Here is a 15080-nt window from a genome sequence, read left to right as displayed (position 1 = left end):
CCCTTCATTAAAGTTAGTGCTAATTTAACTTAGAATGCTTTATTTTACATTATATTTTCATAAAATACAGAAAATAAAAATGCACGTTTTAACATGATTGATTTACATGGTTGTTTCACACTGAGCTAACCTGCTACAAATGCCCTGGAACATTGGCACCCAACCTCCAGCTCCTGGCTGCAAGGCTGGCCTTCTATGTACTTACTTATTTTATTTTAGACAGAGTCTCTCTAAGTTGCCCAAGCTGGCCTTGAACTTACCATCCTCATGCCTCAGCCTCCTGAGTAGTTGAGATTACAAGTCAGTGCCACCATGCCCAGCTGGTTCATATATTTTTAAATATATGTACATATATACTATATATGGCATATGTATTTTAAATATCTATATAAATTATAATTATATGTTATATCTACATATCTGAGATAACAAGAAAAATAAATCTTTAATTTCAAGAAAATAAAATAACAGAATCTTTCTTTAAAATTTTATTTAAAGAGAAAAAATGCAAAACAGAAAAAGGGTAGAAGTAATACAGATTTCAAAAAAAAACATAAGAAATCAATAGTTGATAGATTACATATTTTCATTTTAGATATAGTTATTCCAGTTACAAAATTAAAGCATACAAAGTGGACATTCAAACAGTGAGACTGCAAACAATTCTGTTCAATGATTCAAAAAAATTAATAATATGGTTATCTACCTTACACACTTAAACATACATGCAGTTATATCCTTTAGAGCACTTTCTTTTCCTCTCTTTTTTACAATAATAAATACATATTTTGGATTTTATTACTACTACAGTTCTTATTATTTTTTAAGAGAAATAAAACCAAATGTGACAAAACAAAATAGAGTCAGTCAAAACAAAAGGATGGACATAGTACATGATGTAGAAACAAAACACAAAGTGACCAACAATGGCTACCATAATGCCTCTTGCTATCTTCAAAAGAATTGCCCATATCATCACTTATCATGAAATTGAACAAAACAGTACAGAACAAAACCAATAAAAATGAAACATTGAAGACATGATAGGATTTCAAAACAAGATAGTAGGTATCATACAAGAATGGGTATCATAGTGAATCTTATTGTCTTTAAAGTACTTGCCTATTCCCTCAGACTTGATACTATCAAACAAAACAGAATAGAGTAAAATCAATCAAAACAAGACAGTGAAAACAATATAGGGCTTCAAATGAAGTTAGGAAATTGAAACTGTGACCATAATATATCCTGCTGTCTTTGGAATAGCTGTCCATGCCATCAATTCTAATACAAGACAAACTGGAACAGAGTAAAACCAAACTAAACAGAACAACGAAAACAATATGGGTTTAAAATCAGGATAAAAGATTAACAATGGCCACTGCCTTCATTTTTTAGACAATTGCTTCACTTTCACTTTCACAGGGTGCATTGTGCATTTTTATCCCCCTAACTCCTGTAGTTTTTAGATTAGGGAGGCAGCCTGCTATTCACCTAAGTGATTCTGAACCTTTTTACCCCTGAACCTGATCTCAAGTTGTATCCATTTGCATACAAGAGCTTTTTTTTCTTTATAGCTGAGTAGTTTTCCATTGTATAAAAGTGTTACAGCTTTCTAGCCAATCTGCCGATCATCGGCAAGCTACCCCCACTTTTCTCTGGTTCCATGTCACACAGAGCATTGTGTTCTCATCTTTGACTTTCAATCTATAAATCTTCATTCAGGTTAAGTGTATTACTTATATAGAGCATATTGATAGATCCTGTCTCCTGATCCAGTCTGCCTGTATTTCTTTTTATTGGTGAATTGAGGCCCTCTACATTAATGATTATAGCCGAGCTTCTCTTCTTCATCTCTGTCATGTTACTTTTCTGTCATTGGTTGTCTACTTTTCCCCTTCATTCCACTGTCTGTCCCATGCAGTGAGCCCCCTCTGCCACTGTTTCTGAAACCATCGTCTTTCTCTCTCTCTCTCTCTCTCTCTCTCTCTCTCTCTCTCTCTCTCTCTCTCTCATGTCCTTCCATATTTTTTGTAGGATTGGATTGGTGGTCATGAACTCTCCCAGTTCCTCTTTGTCATGGAAGTATTTGTTTCTCCATTAATTTTGAGAGATAGTTTGCAGAATACATCAATCTGGATTGGTGGTTACTTTCTTTCAGGACTTGGAATACTTCACTCCAAGCTCTTCTTGATTTGGTGGTTTGTGTTTAGAAGTCTGCCGTGATTCATATGGGTTTTCCTTTATAGATGATCTGTTTCTTTTCTCTGACAGCTTTTAATATTATGTTCTTGTGTTAAATTTCTGGCATCTTGATTATTATATGTCTGGGTATAGATCTGTTTTGGTTATAGCTGGCTGAAGTTCTGTATGCCTCATATATCTGAATATCAATATCATTTCCTTTTCCTATGCTTGGAAAGTTCTCTTTATTTCTGTAAATAGCCTTTGTATTTCATTTGTGTTTATCCCTGCTTCTTCACTCATGTTTTTTATTCTTAAGTTATAGATCCTTTTGTCATTTTCTAGCATTTGTATTGTTACTTCCGGGCTCCTTGTTATTTTTAAGAAATCTCTCCTTTCATGATCACAAGCTGCAAACCTGTCTTCAAGGTTAGATAGCCTGTCTAGTTTATTTCTAGCTGTTTTGCCAGCTTTCCATGGAGTTTTTATTTCCTGGCAATCTCTTTGAATCTGTTTTATGTGGTTTAATTTTTTTAATATTCTTCATTGGAGGTTTCCCTCCTTTTCTATTCTCTATTTTTCTATTCTCCTCTATTCTTTCATCTGTCTCTTCTTTAGAGGTATGTAGCAATTGTTTTATTATGCTTCTCATATCTTCTTTTACCTGTAATAGTATTTCTGTTCTAAGATCTTTTATAGCTTCATGGAGTTGTTTATTTCAGTTGCTGTTGCTTCAAAAACTGCAGGTGTGCCACTCTCGATCTCTTCTGTGTTTACATTTCCTCATCCAGTACTGCTTGGGTTGGAGGCCAGAGACTTCCTTTTGCTTCTTCCTCTTGCCATGTCCGTGGTTTCTTCTGGACAAGTGGGTAGCGGTGTCCGCAGCACTTCCTGTATTGATTATAATTACTCTGAAGTGTGTTTGCTAGGTGTTTCTACTGTTTGCTGATTTCCCAGTCTACTGGTGCCCACGTTAGTGTGCTGGGTGGGTGGGGTTGGTTAGGGATAGCTTTAGGGAAACCTTGGCAGTGGCTATTGGACCACACAGAGGGGCAGGACTCAATCTAAGCACTCTCCACCAGTCTGCTCTGAGCTAGGAGTGGCTGGATAAAGCCAGCTGAGGTTCTGTCTCTAGGCTCATCCTGCCCAACTCCAAAATGCACCTGGATGATCTCTTACTCCCATAGGAGAACTGAGTCTCACATACTCACCATCAGTCAGTACAATTCCCTGGTCTGCTGCTCCCCTCCAGCACTGCATCTCCCCACCAGGGCCTTTGGGCTTGCTAGCCACCAGCTTCACTATGGCCGTGCATCTCCAGGTTCCAACAGCACTTCTGACATGGTGGTTCCAGCTCCAATGAAAGCGTCACCTTCTACCATCTTCTTCTGTTTATGTTTTTTCTTCTTTTTTGTATTCTCTCAGTGGGCTTCAGTTCTCACTTAAGGTTGTTCCTGGGTTGAGGGGACCCACTTCTTTCCTTCTTGTCTTCTCCAGAACGCTATATTCCAGCATCTGGACTGTTTCTCTCAGAGAGGCTATTTACTCTGCTGCTTACTGTTCTGTCATCTTCCCAGGCTCCCTTTTAGATAGAATCTCATTCCATACTTTCAGAGTAATCTGAGATGTTAACTAGCATTTCATATTTCCATTATTATTTTTATTGAGACATTGCATTTGCACATCTTTATTGGCTGCATTAGGTTAATTCCACACAAGTATACACTGTGTGAGAGACAAATCAGGGTCATAGGCATTTCCATTTCTTAAACCATTAATCATTTTTATGTGTTGACAATTTATAATCTTCTAGTCATTGTTTCTACTCATTTTAAATGGATAACAGATTTTTTTCAACCAATTGCTACTCTCATCTTCTATCAAAGAATCAGATTTAATTATTCTACTATGTCACAAACATTTTAAGTTTTTCTTCATATTCAATTACATTCCATTATTTTCGATAACTGTTCCTATCTACAGAAAGATTGACAAGATGCACAAAGAGATCCTGTGTGTCTCTGTACAAAATTTGCCCTAATACTGCAGATTGCTTTTGGATGGCAATGCTGGAATTGAAATCCAGGGTCTCACACATGATAGGCAAGTGATTCACATCTCCAGGGCTTGTACCACTAAGCTGTAGCTGTAGCGCTGTGCTAATCCCACTATCAAATTAATATGGTGCAGTCAGCACAATGAATAAACCAATGCTGATTCAATGTTATCAAATAAAGCCCATAATTCATTAGAATTTCCTTGATATATCTTCTCAATTGTTTGTATGTTTGTTTTGGGGGGAAGGGTTCCAAATCCCATCTAAGATCCAATCAGTAGTTATGAGGCCCTAGGCTCTTCTTGGCAGTGACACTTCTTTTCCTTTTGAATACCTAACAGCTTTGAGAACTATTAAAAAGGCATTTTGTGAGATGCCGCATTATTTAAATGCAATCATTTTAGTTCTGATAATTCTAGTTTGAGCAGGAAGAATGAGAGGTAACAACATCATTTTTATCACAAGATATCAAGGGTTTTTGCTGTCTGTGGCTTGTGACACTTCATGTTCTTCTTTGTCAGCAGGTGGTGATTGTCTGGTTTCTCCATGTACAGTGCTCTCCTTGTCCACTTTCATTCCCAAATGTTGGGAGGTGTCACCAAGAAGAGCTTGAGGTTAAGAGCAATGAGTCTTCTCCTCTCAATGAAGGCTGAGTATCTGCATAAAGTACCTGGACTTCAGCATGGGAACCTTGCCTGTACTCCCCAGCTTACTAATACTAATTTACTAACTCATGTATAAATAGTTGAATCTCATGGACATTTATTTTATATATTGAATTATAATCTAATACTTTTTATTGCTCAAGTATTTTCCACTGTTGACCATTGTCACGGATCTTTTGGTTGGATCATTTGTCTTTTTGTCATATCCCTCATCAATGTGCGCGCGCGCACGTGTGTGTATGTATGTATGTGTGTGTGTGTGTGTGTGTGTGTGTTGTTGTTGTTGTTGTTGTTGTTGTTGTTTTAAGCATTTTAGTTTTCCTGGAGGCTATAAGTTCATCTTAGTTGTCTCTTGCCCCTAGAAAGGAGCAGGACAAATTAGCCATTTGTTCAAGAACCCCTGACACCTTTTACTGGTATGAAAAAACCAGATCTGGTTGCTTGATTTGTTCATTGTCATTGGGGTTTTATTACTTTTAGGCCTTCTTAATTGACAGAGCAGAAAGATATGTATGCTTACAAACCTATAAATATTTCCATCCTGAGCCCTATAAACTGCATATAAACACATCATTTATATAGTAAATGAAGCTTGAGATTTTATTCTTCAAAATGGATTGCCACATAAATTACCATTCTTGCTTCTCTGTAAATTCACACTAACAGTTAGCAAGCCAACTTTATACCACAACTCTGTTATTACTGAGTACAGTTAACACTATTTTTTTATTATTTTAGCTTATAGAACACACATAGTACATGTGTACATTCCTTGTGGACAATGATCCATGTACATAACCCATCTTGATTCTGGGTTTCATCCCCATTCCCTTCCCTGTCTCTTGCCTCCAAGCATCCCTTCATCTCCTTCCTTTTTTGTTTTTGTTGTTATTTTTGTTGCATGTTTGCAGTTAATAATGTTTACATTCCTTTTGTGGAACTAATGCACATACATAACACATCTCAGTTCCTTTTTTTAATCCCTTCTTCCTTTTTGCCTTCCCCTCCCTCCATCATCTGATCCTCTTCCCTGCTGAGAACAGTTTATCTCCTTACTCCCTTTATTTTTTCTCTTTCTTTATTTTTACTCTGAGTTTGTTATATAAGAGAAACAATGTGACTATCTGAACAGCACTTCAGTTACAGAGGAACTAGTTCCAAGGATCAACAACTGAGTTCATATTAAATAAAAACTTGCTCTGCACAAATGAAACAATAAAGAGAGTGAAAAGAAAACCTACAGTATGGCAAAATATTTACCAGCAACTCCACAGACAAAGGACTCATATCTACAATATACAAATAATTCAAAAAATTAGACTTCTCAATGTAAAACAACCAATCAGTGAGATGAACAGGTATTGCAATACTGAGATAAATATTGGAAGAAATATGAACTTTATATTTTGCTTTAATGAAAATAATTTTAATAAGATTAAATTAATTATTTTAATTTACACAGCCTTTTATTCCAGTGATGGCAACCCTTTTAGACACAAATCCCAAAACTAAAACCCACTTATTTATCACAAGATGCCAACACTTTTAATATAAACAAGTGTTTTAGAACTTTTCAAAAATCATACTATATTCATACAAATATAAAATTACAGGGATTATGACTCTTTGTCTTCTGAAAAAGGCTTGTCAATAAAAGACATCTGTTCCAAAGTCATTAGAGGTAGTGATGGACAACACACAAGTTATGTTCTGTGTAACACACAAAACAAGAAAATTTTATAGAGCACAGCTTTTGTTACTTTTAGTATAAATAACTTTTAGTTACTCCAAATGAGTCCTTAAATAGCTTTAGCTTGATCTAAACACAACTACATCATCCCAGGAAATAATTACCCCTATTACTAAAAGAGCACAATGAAATACTTCTTCATAGTCCACTCTGTTCACCTCACTTTAAAATCAGAGCTTTGTAGGTATATGCTGTTTTCTATAGTTTGGTATCAAATCTTGTAATGATATTAATGTACAAACCCTGGCTCAGGACATCATTCCCATAAAACCTCCACTTTTTGGCCCTTCCTGCCACAAGAACATAGAAGTTCTCTCTGCTCCTTTACAAGTCTTAGCTACTTCCACTGTTCAGAGGATGCACAATGGGCCCCCAAATTGGCTGTGCATATTAGTAGTGTGCAAGTAATATAACCATTCCTTCCTCATCCATACAGAAAAGTCTCCTTGAAAGGGGATGTCAATAAATGATTTTTAAGACATATCTGAAGGCGAATTCCCGTGAAGTGTAAAATGGAAGAGACCAAGTGTCCATGATGAAGTCCTCAGCCAGGATGGCAGTCTGACATCTAAAAAAGAAAAGATAAATGGAAAAAGAATTGTGGAAGGAACAAAAAGAAACCTCACACTGCAGTATAGCTCTAAGTTGTATTAGTCAGTATGTAGAAAACAAACACTGAGATACACGTTCTGTTTCAAGACCTGACCTAGAATATCACACCCACCATGCTCAGTCATTTGCTGAAGGCATCTCAGAGTCAGCAGGACTCTGTATGAACAATATGACACTCAAAGGACCGTCAGCCTCAGACTTAAAGTTGTGCTCCTTATAATTGGCTTTCTTGATAGGAACTAAATGAAATACTTTAAGGCTGCCCACATCCCACCTCTAAAAACTAAGCATCTAAAATTTTCTGATTTACTCTTGATGCAATTATTATTGTTGGCACTATTATTTCATTATTTAATATATTAAATTTATATTAATATTAACCAAGCAGAATTCTCCAAATTAACACTATATATATTTACACACACACACACACACACACACACACACATATACATATATATATATATATATATATATATATATATATGTATGTAAAATATATTCCGTGGCAAATACATTGAAGTAAAAGTAAATTATAGCAAATATTATCCTGTTAAACATAATTTTTGCCTTATTTGTAATAAAAAGTATAAGTAATTTCAAAGTGTTTGTAGAATAATTATTATTTTATTGATATGTATTTACATTTCATGATGCATATTGAATAAGTAGAACACTGGGTAAAATATTTCTACTAACTTAGTGTGTAGTGGTTTATTGTTAGTTTTAAAAGCAATAATTATTGTAACAATTATATCTTTATTTTCAAAGGTTTAATACCATCTTACACAGTAATAAATGAAAGTGTTATAAATCACAATTGGTCTTATTATAATCCTGGAGTGCATACCTGCTGTTCTCTTGTCATTCTCTGTTTTGCTGTCATTAGCAGTGAAAGATGGAATTATATCCAATCGTGTTTAATAATAAGCAAGATGACACAGGTTCTCAGATATGGGTGTCAGGTGGTAGAGTTTTCCAAGTCTAAACCTACTCAAAAACACAATAAGAAAAGAAATAGTAGTGAGAAAGAAAGAAAGAAAAAAAAAAAAAAAAAAAAAAAAAAACAGAAAAAAGGACCAGTTTGAAGGAGTCTGATTATGCTTTAAGGTTCACACCTCTTGAAGACATTTGATCTTAACCCAATTATAAGTACATTTTTATGTTTTTCATGTACCAGTCAAAATACATTAATTCTTAAAAAGAAAATATTTCATCAAATCCTGGGGTCTTAAACACAAACAATATTGATAAATAAAGGTGCTTCTGTCATATTGGGGACTTGTGTGGTTAGGTTACGAAGCTGAAATTTTTTGTCAGTTACAAACTCAGCATAATTTTCCAAAATAGGGATGTCCCAAGAGACAGAAAGCCCATGAAGGGAACAGAAGAAAATGAATAGAAAATGTTGCTACATCTGTTGCTTCATAAACACATTATTATTTAAATGAACTGCGAGAAATGTCAAAGATATAGAAACAAAAGTCAAACAAGATAAGCTCTAAGAGAAATGGTAAGACAAGCCTAAGAAGCTATATAAAACACTGCAGAACATACATGAATGTGAGCAAAATCTCTTCAAAGTTCCTAATAAAAATGTAGTGTCTTTAATCTCGTTACATTATTACCACTTCCGATTACAATATATCATTCCCCTGAATTTAAATACCAACTTTCCTCAAGGCAATTTTAACATCCTTCTTCAAACTGCAGATCAGAGGATTGAGCTTGGGTTTTATGTTGGTGCAGAAAACAAAAGAAACTTTTCCCTGGTTGACAAATTCAGGAGAAGAATATTTCAACTGCATGAATGCAGCTGACCCCCAAAAGAGAGAAATGGCAATGATGTGATAGCAACAGGAACTGAAGGCCTTGGATCTTCCTTGTGTGGATTTGATGCACAGGAAGCTTGTGAGCAAGAAAGTATAAGAAATTAGTGTGATGACGCTGAGGACTGTGATGTTAACACCTACCACAATGAGCACTAATACTTCATTGACGTAGGTTCTTGTGCAAGAGAGTTGGAGGAGGGACAGGATGTCACACAAGTAATGGTTTATGACACTGGCCCTGAAGAAGGTCAGGAGAAGCAGGCAGCCTGTGTGAGCACTGGCTCCAGAAAAGCCCATTGCATAGGGAGCAAGAGATAGCCCAGAACAGACCTTCTGGGGCATGGTGATCTCATACAGCAGTGGGTGACAGATGGCCAAATAGCAACTATAGGTCATTGCAGTCAACATGTCGCACTCAGGGATGACAAAGAAGAGAAAGAAAAACAGCTGAGTCATGCACCCTGCATAGGAGATGCCATTCTTCTTTGAGACAAAGTTCATCAGCATTTTGGCAGTGAAAACAGATGAGTAACAGAGATCCATGGAGGAGAGGTTGAAGAGGAAATAGTACATGGGGGTGTAGAGGTGAGTACTGAGAACAGAGTGATAGAGTCAGAATAACAATGTAGATCATCAGAAACAGGTAAAAGAAGGGTGTCTGGAGCTCTGGGAGATCTGTTAGTCCAGTAAAAAAAAAATCAATCACCAAGTGCTCGTTTCCATTCAGCACTGCCATTGTTGAAAATCTAAGAGAACAGAAGGAAATTTTATCAAGATACAGCTTTCTATTCTAAACTCTCATTCTCAGTGGAGAGAATACAAGGGCTTTCCATGTTTTCTGTCTTCACAGCAACTAAATACATACCTTCCCCTCGACATTGCCATCATGCCTTCTTTGGTCCACGTGAGCTGAAAAATGCTTCTCTCCTGACAGAAGAAGTTAGAATGCCTGAGATATAACCGGCAGAGCAGCTTGTGCAGTGAGGATGTGGCTGTCAAATTTCCCTCTAATTCATCTAGCCTACCGCTTCCTAGTTTCTATATGTGTGTCGTTCCACTGGATACCCAGTTCCCCTGTCATGCCAGCAAGACAGAAATCCTTTAGGTAAAAGACCAGACCAATATTCTGCTTCCTAGGAGAAAGTCCCACATAGTCTATGATGCCTTACTACAAGAACTCATAAGGTCAACCATGATAAACAGTTGCCATTAAATATTTATAATTAACCACACATCCAAGTGTATCTCTCAGTTCAAACCCAACTGAAAGAAAGATGAAGAAAGGATGGTGACTGTATTTCCAATGTGTTTATTTATTTGTTTATTTATCATTTAGAGACAGGGTCTCACTATAGTGTTCAGGTTGACTTGGAACTCATCATGTAGTGTAGGCTGGCCTCTTACTCCTGGTCATCTTCCTGCCTCAGCCTCCAGAGTGCTGGGACTACAGACAGTCACTATAACACCTGGTGCTAATTCTAATGATTTTATTTTATTTTTTGTTTGTTTGTTTCCAACAACTTTTATAGGAAGACATGAAATAAAAGTATCATCCTCTTGGGTGCTCGTTATGTAGTGGTAAATAACGGGGGAAACGTATCCAACTGTATACAGTTCTTCTGTGTGTATAGCAAACATCAATATTTTTATTAACAAATAAATATCTCTCCTTCAGCTGCTGGGCCTCCAAGAGCTGCATACCTGACATGCTGTCAGACTGAGGATGAAGCTGGGTAAATGAGACAGATTCAGACAGTAAGATCAGAGCTCTGTAGTGCTAAATTTCTTGTTTTTTTTTCAAAATGATAGTTCTCATTTTTTAGCCACTTTGAACATGATAGAGTCAAATAGAGACAGAATTAATTCACTTTCCTCCCATTCAAGCAGCTCAGTACTGAATAGAATGTGTGCCTCACCACCAGGGTCCTAAAGTGGAACTGACATCTGAGTAAGCAGAGCTGACCAGCTGCAATCACAAAATCTCCTCCCAAAAAGATGACTGCACAGTTTGCACAATTGGAATGTTCCTGTAGGCATTCTGAGGCTTGATCAAACTTCTAGCTAAATATTTTTCAAGAGAGTGTGAAGGAAAGCCACAGACTTGACTCAGAGCTACCATGTCCTAAGGCCCATGGTATTTGCTTAATGCTTTTCATCCTTTTGGACCCAATTAGAAATCCAGGAGTAGGGGACCCCTGAAACCTTTCCAATGGTGATGAAGAAAAACAAAACAAAACAAAACAAAACAAACAAACAAACAAAAAAACAGTGTGTGTTTATACCTTAATTCATGACAGTAGATGTGATCTTCCCACCAGTAATCTCAAGCATAGGTAGGCTCTACTTTAGTTCACACACATATAAGTGTAACTAATGTCATTTAAATATTCACAAATCCCAGCTATAGTGCACGTAATAGTTTTGGTAAAAATTTATGCCTAATCTAATAAAGTATATGTGTTATGTTTATTTTTAATATTTTTATATCTTTTGTGTAGTCAGTATTAAACAATATATATTTTATAAAGTAAGATTGGTTTTTTATGTCACAAAATTTAATTATCTTGGGTCCTTCTGACTCAAAATTTCTTTGCCTTAACAAATTAAAATCAAATACATAAGAAAAATTACTATATATGGGCAGTCATGAGAAAAAAATTATGACCCTAGAATTCCCCTGTATATACAAGTTTCTTGGTTACTTTTCTTTCATTGCTACCAAAGTCTGATGCCAGCTGGAGCAATAGCCAGGCTTTTCTCTCTCTAGGTGATAGGGGTCCAGTTCCTGAATTTCTGGGCACTCAACCTGATTCTGAGAAACAAATTCTCTATGTTGCCTCCATTCTGGAACCTGGTGCAGTCACTGCCATTTTGGAACCTCGTGTGGCAACCGCTGCCATTCTGGAACATGGTGCTCTATAGCTTTCTTCTCCAAGCAAAGCTTTTCACTTTTGTAGTTTTGAAGATTCACAGCATGATAACTCACTGCTGCTTATGATGCCCTAAAACCACCTTTTATATTCTCCTCTTCCTTCTCAACAATAGAGATCTCAACTCTATCTTTGCAGTCTGAAGCTTTACTAGAGCTTTTTTCCTGGCTAAACTCACAACATTTAAAATCATCCTGCTGAGATCTTTGCTCTTGACTCACAATATAAATCTGGCTAAAAGCCCCTAACAAAATCCATACCACCACCTCATCATTGGACTGCCTTGAAATTTCTTTTGCCAGGTCAATTAGTTCACCACCCTTAATCTCAGTCTCAAACAAAACCTGTGTACATGAGCAAAATGTGTTCAAGCTTTCTCCCAAGCCATAACACACATTGTCTGGAGTACAACAACCAGTGGAGTCTTTATTTCCAGAAGAAATTTCTCAAGGCTAGACTCTACTGGCAGGATTTCTATCAGCTTTCTGGTCTTGTGAGCCCTTATGAGATTCTTCCATGCAGGACAACCTAAGCCATTCCAACTCTATGCTTTCAAGTGACATCTCTGAACCGTTCCAAACTATCCCCAAAAGCCATTCCCAAAGGTTCTTGAACCACATGGTCAGGTGTAGTCACAATAAAAACCTCATTCTTTTAGTACCAAATTCTTTTATGTTAAGACAAAATACCTGACACCCAAAATTAAGGACAGCGAAGTTTATTTAGCTGACAGTTCATATAGGTTTCAGTCCATACACAACTGGCTCCAAGGTAAGGTGTTGTGGCTGAGGATTAACCATTCATAGCAGACACAAGTGACAAGAGCAAAAGAGCAGAAGAGTAAAGCACATCACCTTCTCTTTCTTATATTGTATGAAGGTTACCCACCCCTGTGTGGATGCAACAGCATTAGACAATAAACCAGCATTAGACAACAAACCAATCATGAATGCTAGATTAAACTTCCTCCATGACTGCAAGAGGCTTTGAGGGGACACCCAGACACAAACCATAACAATAGCTTATGGGACAGCATCTATTTTTATTTGTTTTGTTTTGTAATACTTTTATATATACAGGTACTTGTGAATGTGATACATAGATTCCCTTGAACTCTGCCCATTTTTGTACTCTGGCAACCATTAATCTCTTCTCTATTTCCATTGTTTGGTCATTTTGTGAACAGTGTATTGATATATAAAATATAAAACTTCTGAGATTGATGTATTTTTTTACTAAGTAAAAGAATCTTCGGGGACTTGAATTTTGATCCATCCAAGTTTTTGGTACATTAACAATTTGTTCTTGTTATTGATGAGTAGTATCCCATTTGTGATAAAATTGATTTATTTAGCCTCTGCAATAACGAGTTCAAAGTCCTTGTTTAGACAGAAATGTAGTTTGTTTGTGGAAAATGATTGAGGAACAGAGATAGAGGATCACAACAGAGACTGATTTTCTTTAAGTCAACAAGTTCTCCTCCTGTCTCCTCCAAGAATAAAGAGTAGAACACTCAGATTTGCATATGTCTTATAATCTCTGCCAAAGACAAAGTGAATATACAGTATGTCTGTGGCATACTGTATATTTTTCATACTCTGCAAGCAACAAGCTATGCTCCACCCCCATAAGTTCAATTGATGCATAAATTATGCAAAAGTGGACCAGGCAGGAGCATTGGCTGCCATGAGGCACCAAGTGATGACTCAGTTATAAGCACCTGCCCACATCATGTACTATAATGACTCTCAGTAATAGTCAATCCAAAGGTCCAATGACCCCACTAGCCAGTGGTTGGAGTTATACTCAAAGTATCCATTTCCATGAGACTATATACCTGAGAGTGAAGATACCCCACACATTCCTGGTGAAGCAGAAGGCTACATACATATATAGAGAGAATTTTTTCAAAAACCTAAAAATGAATTAAGGATTGTGACATATTTCTACATGATCTGAGCTTGGAACACAATTTCTTGTGTACCACATATGCCTCAACAGCAGTCAAAAGGCTTAATGCCTGAGGAGTTTGATTTCCATCCATCAATGGGTGACAACCAGATATGCTGGGAAGGAACAACTTCAAATCTCAGGCTTAAGAAGAGGAAAATAATTTTTAAGACTCAAAATGGGATGGAGGCTGGAACAAACCAGATTGTCTGCTTCACTCTTCTTGCATATACTTTTTTAAGACCAAAAAATTCTGAAATAAGATAATGAACAAATATAGAGATAGTAAACGGTATAAATAAGGTAAACTAGCCAGGAATAATGGGATTTGAAAACAACATATTTGTGTGTTCTGATGGTTTTCATGGGACATTTGCAAAACAAGTCAAAAAGCAAAGAAAAACTTTTCTAACCAGAGGAATATAAAAATATATATTCTGGCAGCATAAAAATGTCTAACATTTATCAATATAATCCCTAAGCAAAGCTAGCTTTCAACTATGCCCTCAAGAATGAAGTAGAGAGTTTAACTTGAACTTCCTGTTTGGTGATAGCAATGATCTCTGACTCTTTGACATGCATAATCCAGGGGATCAGGTGGAGGAGGAACTTCCACCTGCGCTGGTGGAAGTAGGTGAAAATCTGATGCCATGATTATACCCAAGTAACCATCCAAACTTATTTAAGTTGCAGAAGCAACGAAAATGAGTGAGGTGATGGTAGGTGGAACACCACTTACCTGCCAGTGTGGTGTCAGTGAAGCCAAGTGCGAAGCTGAGTTCCACTTCATCCAACAACACTTCAGTGCAACAAAGTGATGTGAGGTGTAACACACTGCACTCCATGCCACACTACCGTCAACAAGGTCAGCGAGAAAGCTAACTCCTACCTGTACTTGGTGCAAGGATGTTCTGACCATTTTTCACCATGGCTTAGGAGACATAGCGGAGCTAAGGGGAGCTGGACTTCCATGCATCAGAAGCTAGGTGATAATGAGTCAGAACTCCAAAATCAAGGCATAATAATCAGGGATTTACCAAAATCTAAACTGTACATCCATCCAGATCTGCACAGTAGGATCAACAGGCTGACTGCTTACTG

The 15080-nt window shown here is 36.8% G+C and overlaps 1 protein-coding gene across 1 annotated transcript; it reads right to left on the bottom strand.

Annotated features, from left to right (window-relative positions):
- Nucleotides 1–8928: 8928 nt before the first annotated feature.
- Nucleotides 8929–9672, bottom strand: LOC100726852 (olfactory receptor 8B3-like). Its single transcript, XM_005005006.2, has one exon. It carries the CDS (start codon nt 9670–9672, stop codon nt 8929–8931), a length of 744 nt encoding a protein of 247 aa, XP_005005063.2.
- Nucleotides 9673–15080: the final 5408 nt, after the last annotated feature.

The sequence above is a fragment of the Cavia porcellus genome, unplaced genomic scaffold, assembly GCF_034190915.1.
Source record: "Cavia porcellus strain 051 isolate PalLab524CR breed Dunkin Hartley unplaced genomic scaffold, mCavPor4.1 scaffold_9, whole genome shotgun sequence".
NCBI lineage: Eukaryota > Metazoa > Chordata > Mammalia > Rodentia > Caviidae > Cavia > Cavia porcellus.
This window is presented reverse-complemented; position numbering and strand designations above follow the sequence as displayed.